The 10,211-nt window shown below is 43.5% G+C and overlaps 1 protein-coding gene across 1 annotated transcript in view; it reads right to left on the bottom strand.

Annotated features, from left to right (window-relative positions):
• Positions 1 to 8,702: 8,702 nt before the first annotated feature.
• Positions 8,703 to 10,211, bottom strand: part of tafa1b (TAFA chemokine like family member 1b) — a gene marked incomplete at both ends in the record, with an annotated part of 162,192 nt that continues 160,683 nt past the window's right edge. Inside the window, 2 exons of the mRNA XM_080545913.1 lie at positions 8,703 to 8,732; positions 10,012 to 10,136. Of these exons, the coding sequence (XP_080402039.1) occupies positions 8,703 to 8,732; positions 10,012 to 10,136 (155 nt within the window). The remainder of the gene's footprint in view (positions 8,733 to 10,011; positions 10,137 to 10,211) is intronic.

Genomic DNA, 10,211 nt, shown 5'->3' with positions numbered 1-10,211 from the left:
GGGATAGAAGCCCCTACTGTCTCAGCTGTCTTCCTGTGACTTAAGTTCACGGAACCTCTTTCAGTATCTGTCGTGAATCCAGAGAGAGATTTCAATGGTACATTGTGCAGCCTTCAGAAACCTATTGAGTTTGTTGCTTTCGTTCTCAGTGCAGACTCTGATGCTCAATACAGTATACAGGATGCATGATGAATAAGTGTAAAAACTAGTCTTTATGAACCTCTCCGACACCCTTTTTCTCTCTCTGTGGTGTTTCTCAAGGCTGGTGTGTGTGTTTATTATCTCAATGTTAACATCTCACTAGGAACTGACATTTAATCCATTACTGTACAACTATAATAATTAGTCATTCATCCTACTACTACTTTGAATGATTTGGAGCAGTACATTTTGGAGACCTAGGGTGCCCTGTACGTTGTGGAACTAATTAAACTCTGTGGCTCTCTCTCTACCTCTCTCTACCTCTCTCTACCTTCTCTCTACCTCTCTCTACCTTCGCTCTACCTCTCTCTACCTTCTCTCTACCTCTCATTTCCCCCATGTCTCTGCTGGTGGCCTCCAGGTGTGTGCATGTGATTGGGACAGACCCTGAGAGCCTATGGGTGCTGTTCATGACAGGTCTGTGAGGTATATATAAATGGACTGCACTTCATATAGCGCCTTTATCCAAAGAACTTCACAGCGGCCTCTCATTCACCCATTCACACACACATTCACACACCAATGGCGGGCAAGCTACCATGCAAGGCGCCGGCCCGCTCACTGGGAGCAATTTGGGGTTCAATGTCTTGCCCAAGGAGACTTCGACATGTGGCCAGCCGGGGCTCGAACCACTGATCTGCCAACCTTGCGATCATTAGACGGCGGCTCTACCTCCTACGCCACAGCCGCCTCTATATTGCAGAGAGAGAAAGGTCCAGTCTGGGATGAACTGTTCGAGACCTCTCATGACCGCTCATCTATGTGTAAATCCAATGATGGTCCTATTGCAAAGCTGTTTGAGTCATGTTATTCAAGTCGTCTTAATCAAATGCACTACTGTAATGCTAAAGGTGATGATTCAACAGTTTCCGTCTAGAGAGACAGCTCCCACTTTCGTTTCATGTTTGGTGAGATACAGTAGACATTTTTTTAACATTCACCAGCACCACCACCACTGGGGAATAGTGTACCATGATGGATGTCATGTCTTTTCAAAATGTCTGCTTCTCTGTTCGACACTCTATTCTGTTTCATCCCATACCCTTAGAATAGAACCTCTCTTTCTCCTCTGGGCCCTCTTTGTACAGAACTAGCCTATTTTGTTCAAGAGCTAATCCTTTTGACTCAGCTGTCGTGCATTTGCATTTTTAGCATCTGTATCAACCGATACAACGAACGTCAAAATGCCACTCTCTGTTCTAGCAGAGAATGACCTCTAATAGAACAAGGGGGATAAACAGGTTGCCATTACACCTTCTTCTTCCAAAAGAGAGAATCCCGTAGAGGTTTGTTACATGGAATAGAGGAAACCGTATGCAAATGCTTGTCATTTCAGCTGTGCTGAGGTGCCCTCTGTTACTACATCCCCGTCTCTTTAAACGAACATAGCTGCAGGTAGGTAAGGATTGTCGAATGACTTCCTGAGTATCCTTTTTTCTGCTTGGAACTAAGCCGTCTGCATTTTAACTGGCTGCATTAAAATGCAATTTACTCAGACCTCAGTGAGTAAAAAGTGCCAAGGACAATTGCCTTGGTGAATTAATTTCGAGAGCAAACATTCCCTTCCCCTTTCGGTCGATCATTAAGAGCTCTACCAATCCATTTACATCTGTTACAAAAGGACTTCTCTTCAAAAAGACAATGACAATACCCTCTGAAAACAGAAGACTGCAGACAACAAAATACATCAGGATCAATTTAATGTAACATTGACATTGGAGAAGGAGTGAAAGAGTAGAGACAATCACTTTAAATCAACCGTCCATCACACTACTTAATGCTGTCCCGAATGATAACATGACAGAGGTCATAACCAGTCAGAACAACTGATGTCATATTTATCAATTTATGACAGCTGACACTGTCATGACACAATCAATTGTTTTGTTTAGCTGATTATCACTTGCTGGCCAGCTATGTATATTGATCAGTCAGTTGTGACGCATGCCACCTGTCCAACCATTACAATGACAGCATTACACATTAGGACGGAGGTTTCATGCAAAGTGTTACTAAACAAATATAAGTGGGGAAAACACGATTGCTTGATGATGTTTTGTATGTGTTGTTGATTTGATCGATCGCTTACTATGAATATCCTGTTATCAGCTCATGTTGACGGTGATGCATCTAACGACAGGTCATTTTTTGCTCTGAAAAAGGCTCCTAGATGAAAAATGCCCCGCTGCAGTGTGCAATTTGCTTGAAAGGTGCCTCCTGCTCGTCCTAATGTAGAACATGTGACTCTTGAAACAGCAAAAGCACATCATATCTGAATCAGACTTCCAACAAGATTCCTTACTTCAAAGTAAGTAAGTATTGAATATATTGTAAATGTAAACTAGCATCCTTAGGCTTTTTTTAAGATTGTCCTTTTTAATGTTAGACCAGCACCTTGACCCAGGTTAATCTACATTTTACACCGATATGTTCTGGAGTGGGATAAAACTGACCTGGGTTGTGTGCTGAATCAGGTGCTCTCTCAGACGATACAGTTTGACCCCTCACTAAAGGAGACACACTCCACGTAACTATTAACTGAAACCCTGAATCACACCAGCACAGGCTGAGGATGCTTGTAGACACGTAGCCACGTCTAGTGCCCAGCGGATAAAGTCTCATCATGCTTAGTGCACTCATTTGTGACATGGTTTGATGAAAGGGTCCGCATGTCGGGAATTGTGAAACCTCGCAATCGAACCAAACAAGTCTTGTTGTGAAAATAAATGTTTTCCGTTTTTTGGCATAGGACGAAAATTGAAGCGATGAAGAATCCACTCAATATCATAACCAACAGTTCTACATTCACTAAATAACTATAGCTTGTTAGCAAACTTGGGTGGGGGTACTATTTTTTGCATAGCCAAACATATAAGTTTGTTAACTATGTAGTGGGTTACATGGCATAGCCAAACATGTTAGTTTGTTAAGGCAAGTTTATTTGTATAGCACATTTCATACAACAGGGGCAATTCAAAGTGCTTTACATACATTATTTAAAAATACAGCAAGAAGACTAACTATGTAGTAAGTTACATGCCATAGCCAAATGTGTTTGAAAAAAAAAAAAAAAACTGTTTCAACAAGTACAGTACAGTATGTTCATGAAAGGCTATGGAAAGCATGCACGCGTACACTATAGAAGTGTCCACACCTCTGACCTGAAAATTGGGTTACAGAATGACGAGATGAGAGGTTCTGAGAGATGAGACCTTGATGTTATTAAAATGATATTTTATCAACAATAGTGTGTTGGTAACAAATCATTTTAAATGTACTGTATTCTTTTTTTATTACAGCTTTGATGCCCAGATGGGATGGGAAGGGACTACACTGAGGTCCCACTAGATGCATTATGGACTATAGTGATAAATGCATGCACACGGACACAACATTATTATTTACCATTCTATTGTTGTATTGCTCAATTGTATCTTGCCTCATTTTTTCCATTGCCATTTTGTTTTCTCTTGCTGCTGCAATGTCGACTGAAACTGAAGCCATAACAATTTTACTCTCTAGTTAGTATGTATAATGGGATGTAATAAACCTTTGGCACACATGGCAATAAAAAATCATGAATCTTGAATTATTATTATTATTATTATTATTATTATTATTATTAGTAGTAGTAGTAGTAGTAGTAGTAGTAGTAGTAGTAGTAGTAGTAGTGGTAGTAGTAGTAGTAGTAGTAGTAGTAGTAGTAGTAGTAGTAGTAGTAGTAGTAGTAGTAGTAGTAGTAGTAGTAGTAGTAGTAGTAGTAGTAGTAGTAGTAGTAGTAGTAGTAGTAGTAGTAGTATTTCGCAATTTAAACATGTCAGCCCTGCAAGTTTGTTTCCTGGGTGTTAGCTGACAACCCCACTGACAGATGACAGGTAGATAATGACAGGTAGTGTAATGGGGGGAATGGTTGTTGTTCCAACCCATTACATACCTGTGAAATGTGGCTGTGAATACTTTGAGAGTGAATTTGTCTACTTGACGTTGATTTGGGGGTGTGAGTAACATGGCGCGTTCTGGCCTGCAGGTGGAGCCAGACTGTGGTGGAGGGTGAATGAGAGAGAGAGAGAGAGAGAGAGAGAGAGAGAGAGAGAGAGAGAGAGAGAGAGAGAGAGAGAGAGAGAGAATTCCCACGGCAAGCAGATCCCGAAAGGGGGTGTGGAGCAGAGACGGAACGGAGAGCGAGTCCCGAAAGGGAAAACAGCTGGGCGTGACGCGCAGAAGCGGCCCCACGTCAGCATTCGTATTAATCAGACTTTATTATCGAGAACTCTCTCCAGCACGCCGGTGGCGTTGCTGAGCTGTGCAACTTGAGTAAAAACGTGTTCCATACACCGTTCCTCTGTGTCGAACCTCCCTCTGTGCCTAGAGACTCTTACAGGGGGGTATCAACATTCAAATATGCATAAAATATGCATCTTCAACTTGTGTCAGATTTCAATGTGTGACACATCATTTGAAAGCTCACAATCTACCCTTTCGCCGTCTGGAAAATGACATTTCCCAGACTTGCAGACCTTTTCATCAGACCCTGTCACATCTATTCATTCCACTCTTCACTCGCTGATTGTCTGAAGCGTAGCTAGCCACAACCTAACTGTTCCACTGATGATTCTCTTAGACTGGTTGGCTGTACTTGAGCCCTGCAGTTTCAGCTCGACCGTACCGGAAGAGCTTTCCAACCTGTTCCATGAAGACGGCCCTTTGTCTCTTGCTCCGCTGCTAAGGCTGCAGCGAGCCCAAGCTCGTCTAAGGCTTGCAAGGAGTTGAATGATACAGGAGGGTCCTGAAATTTGATAGAGTGCAAAAGTATAAACATTTTTTACTCACTTGGTCAAATGACCCCACCCATGGCTGTTCTAGTGTTAATGATAAAACAATGATAGTTATGCTAACTCCATAATACTAATATTAACTTGTGTTAGTTGGTCATGTGATCTAGTGTGTAGAGTCCATTTTATCATGTCCATAACTGTCTGAAGTTGTACTGGGGGAATAAATGTATGTTGTTAACTTATCCAGTCCTTTCTCTATCCTTCAGTGTTTTTATCCCAATTCTTCAAGGGCAAAGCCTTCTCCGCAACCTCTATGACGGAGGCACACGCCCTTGTCTGTCGTTTTATGAAGGAAGCGCACCGTCTTCCTCCTCCTCTCAGACAGTCTGTCCCCTCCTGGGACCCGTCTCTGGTTCTTGAGGCACTCACTACTGACAGCGTTGAACCCCTTCAGATTCAGTTGATGTCTAATAAGGCTGCATTGTTGTTTGCCCTGGGCAAAGAGTGTGAAGCGTGGCCAAGCGTGTGAGTGACTTGCATACGCTCGGTTCATCCTACCATGTACCAAGTTTGCCCCCGGTGGCACTAAAGGTTATGTTACCGCCTAATGCAGTGTTCATTCCCAAAGTCATCTCAAAGGTGTACCGATGCCCAGCTGCTATACTGCTCCTTTTCCATTCCCCACCATTCTGCTCTCCTGAGCAGGAGCGTATGAACACCCTCTGTCAGGTACGCATGCACGCTGTGTATTTACATGTCCTGGATGCCCGTACCTGAATCGCAGAGGAGTTTAGATGAAACCACGCCCATTTCCGCATATGACGTACACGATGCGTGAGGGAGGCGAGAGGGAGATGTTGATGCTGGATCAGGGTTAGGGTTAGGGTTAGGGTTAGGAAAATGTATGCTAGCTATGGTTAGGGTTAGGGTTACGGCCGGGAACTGCGGTGTCCATAGCAACGCAGCGGGCGACGCGCACGTCATGCGGGAGTGGGCGTGGTTTCGTCTAAACTCCGTTGCGATTCGGGTAGTCGCGTCCAGGATGGTTGTCGTTCAAAGTCTGAACAATCAGTTGTTCATCTGCTTTGCAAACCTTGCCAAGGGAAGAGCTGTGTCTACACAGCGCTTCTCCCATTGGATGGTAGGGGACATCCAATCGTTGTGGATTTCAGCCCCCTTTGGGCGTCCCATCCGTGGGTTGGGTGGTGTTGTGGGCCCTGTTTCAGTGTTGTCTCTGTTTTAGATGTGGCTTCTCCACATACCATTCAAAGGTGTGTTAGCCTGAACGTGACCGTGCCCTCCGTGGCGCACACTGTACCTAAGTGATGCTTTGTGGACTGTGTAATGTAGACGGGATACCAGGTTTCTGATTGGACCAGGCAATCGGGGCATTGAGCGTAGTCCCACAGTGATGGATCAAACCGAGTCGACTGAATGAGAACTAGGGGTTATGTACTGCAGTGTTTCCCAACCCTCTCCTCGGGGCCCCCCACCGCACCACATATTTGATCTGTTCCACCACCAGCACACCTGATTCAACTAATCAAGTACAAAGCAATTATGGTTTGTACTTGATTAGTTGAATCAGGTGTGCTGGTGGTGGAACAGATCAAATATGTGGAGCGGCTGGGACGCCCCGAGGAGAGGGTTGGGAAACACTGATGTACTGTATGTCACCTAGAGTGGTTTACATGAGCCTTTTTAGGCTAGTCACTAGATGGGGCTACGTGCCGACACGCGTCCTCAGCCTGTATTGGAGTGATTGAATACGGTATATAGGTACACACGGTGTGTCCCCCCCCCTGAGAAAGGTGTCTCCCTCATCTTTTTCAGAGAATCAAGGTTACATAGTTAACCCCTAGGTTTGTGCTATGCTTTTAGTCCAGGCCTTAGAGGTGCTATTCTAAAAACACGGGGCCGATTGGCTCGGGCTATTCCTGGCATGAATCTGTCTGATGTCATGTACTGCACATTACAGGTATGCCTGATAGGGTACCAACTGTCATTTTCTGCCTGACTCCTCTCACTATCAGGGACAGGGTAGCCTTTAGATAATTAGAACAAATGAGGCAAGGTGAGGCAGCAGAATGAGCTGAAGAAGAAGACGACTTTGTGATGTTTGATTTCACTTTTTGTCGCTCCCCCATTCCCTCTTTACGTGTGTAATTGTTTGGTGGGGAATAGAAATGGATTGATCTATTTAGCCAGCGGAGCAGGTAATGTGGATCTATGCTGAGGGTGAGTGTTTGGAGGGCCTCGCCAGCTCCCCCTCACTGTGATTTCCTCAAACAAAAGAAGGCCTGTCTGCCTTGTCTGCAGAGACAGTACAGGCAAGAAGGGGTCCCTCTCTGAAAGACATAAAGAAAAACAGACAGAGAGAGAGAGCGTCAGGCACTCGCGTTGGCAGCGTCTTACTTTCATGCCAATATAGAAAATCTAGTCAGACGATGTGTTTATTTGTGTTTGTGTGTTTGTGTGTGTGTGTGTGTGTGTGTGTGTGTGTGTGTGTGCGCCTGATTGAATTTCATTTAAACTTCTCAGAGCAAAATGAAACCCCCTCCAGGTGAAATGAAAAGCGTGAAAAAGCAAAAATCGCTAGTAGGATTTACTGGCTTGTAACTGAACAAACACAGATGAGGCAATGTTCCCTGAATGCAGGGGGAATGATGGACGCTGATTAAAACCCCAAATGCAGAGTTGATGATAAAAGCTTTTATATTCTCTGTTGTGTACGCTGTCCACTGATAGCTGCCTAAACTCCCCTCTGTGAGGCGGATCAGCACATCAAGCAAGCAACCCCTGATAAGGACTTATACAACAAGGGGGTGGAGAGTCTCTGTCTCTCTGTCTCTCTCACCCCCCCCCCCCCCCACACACACACACAGAGAGCAAGGAGCATGTCACAGATTAGTGCATAATGGGATTGGCAGGCTGGTACTGGTACACTGTAATCAAATCCACACAATGCCCAGTAGCAAAACAGGACATGAGACAAAGGAGGGACTGAGAGGGAGAAAGGACTGATCCTGCCATTACATACTGATCCGAAACAGCATGTGGTTAAGGGCTTGACCTGTGTGTGTGTCTGTGCTGTGTATGTGTGTGCAGTGCTACACACAATGAATGTTAGACAGTTTATCTCGAATATTGTAAATAGTATGTTCCGTATTTATTATGTGTATATTCACAGTATGAATTGCATTGAGTAGGAGGTACCGTATGTTTTTTGCCTAATGTTTGCCTACGCCTACCTAATCATGCGTAGCATGTCAACACATACATCATTATTTCTTGATGGAGTATTTAGATTAATGAGTCATGTTATTGAACATGAGTCCATCCCACTCTTATGGTTCTACAGTGAAGAGCACGTCGTGAGCTTAGAATGATAAGGTTCTATCTCCGTTTAGGGCAGTTCAGAGATATTGAGCGTCAAAGTTTTTACATTCCATTATGTTCTGTGAGATGGAACCTTTGTATTTTATGAATTACTAACTCAAAAATGTCAACATTTAAAAAAATAACACCATACAGGCATTAATAAACACCTAATGGATCAGATTATGTAAAAAAAACTAAATTTTGACAAAAATGGAGATAGAACCTTATAATTCTAACGTTACAACGTCGTGTCAGAAAAGAAAGCTGGAGCGAGACTAACCTTTAGAGAAGCAAGAATGCAGCTCAAATTTCTGTAGAAGCTTCCTCTGCGTTTTGCTTCCGGAGCTAAAAAGGTGAGTATGGTTGCTGGGTGTTCTGCAGAGAGAGAGGGTGAAAACAACATGATGTGCATATCTGGAATAAAAACATCTGCAAATCTCTGCTTCTCTTAGCCTAATGCATGAGATCCATTTCATTTAATTTCCATTCCATTACACCTCTTATTACTCTATCAATACTAGTTTCATCGTTTCAGAGTCATCTGAGGAGTATTCAAGATGACAAAATACTTGAAAACAAGTTCCACGTTTTAAGTACTGTTGCATACAGTAAAAAACCTATGCAACTATTTTTTCATTGGCCAAAAGAATGCATTCAGAGATGCATTCTGAAAAAGTTAAAGATTTGTACGTTAGTAGTGTACATTGGAGCTCTTACCTTGATGGGTTGGCAAAAACCGTACCATCCGGTCAACTTCTTTGCTCTTTTTTAGCTGGGCTTGGAACGTATATAACACTGTATAACCAGGCGGAACAACCTTAGAACGCCCTGTGTGGTCTACCCTTCACCGGCTGTTCCCCTCGCTATTATCACATTAGTCTCTCTGCTTCTATTCAAAGTCATGGTCACGAATCGCTAAGAGAAGAGGGGGGGGGGTGCTGCTGGTCTCGGTCTGGGGAGTCAATCAAATGAATACAGATCGGGTGATCAACCTGTCATGGAGTGTTAGATAGCTCGCTTCAGGGACTTTATTCCTTTTGTCATTATTTTCATTTCTTATGTCAGATTCAGACTCCTTTTACACACTGACACGCTGGCACTGGAAATGCACTTGCTCTGAGAGTAAGTTTATCTTTTTGAAGAGTTTTACCCTAAGGCCAAAAACAGAAGACGTTTGTTTTCCGTCTTTGTTTATTTCCAACTACAGGTCTTTGGATAAGACGCTTACTGCCACAGAAGAGAATAAGACATTTCTTGAATCCGATTGCAATACCTGGAGGTTTACAAATGTATGTGTTTGACGTCAAATAACTACTGGTTATTACCTGGCAGAGGTAAATATGAAAGGGAGAGAGTAAGTGCATCAGTGAATGTCGCAACTCATGTCTTGTCTAAATATTCACTTCTTATTATAATGATATTTATAGGATAGACTCAGTTTTAATTATCACCTTTTATCTACAGGTCGTGGATACTGTAAGGAAGGCGTCCTCACCAATTTGCAGTTCATGTGACTTGTTATTTCCATATGTTGTGTGAAAATGTGCCGTAGGTTTTGTGCCTGCTGAGTTGAGTATATTTAGTATGTGTGTGTGTGTGTGTGTGTGTGTGTGTGTGTGTGTGTGTGTGTGTGAGTGTGAGTGCGAGGTCTCACCCTTGTGGTCTTGATTTTGTTCCCTGAGGAGCACATCCATCCAGAGTTATCAGGCAGCGTCTTGCACTCCTCGCCCTCAAGACAAGGCTCCATCTCACACCACCACTTCCCGATAACAATGGATGCTACATGGGGGACAGAGAGACACAGTGAGTGGGTTAGTTCACCTATTACGCATGTACGCACGCACACACACGCCT

The sequence above is a fragment of the Nansenia antarctica genome, assembly GCF_963989245.1.
Source record: "Nansenia antarctica genome assembly, chromosome: 15".
NCBI classification, from domain to species: Eukaryota; Metazoa; Chordata; class Actinopteri; order Argentiniformes; family Microstomatidae; genus Nansenia; species Nansenia antarctica.
This window is presented reverse-complemented; position numbering and strand designations above follow the sequence as displayed.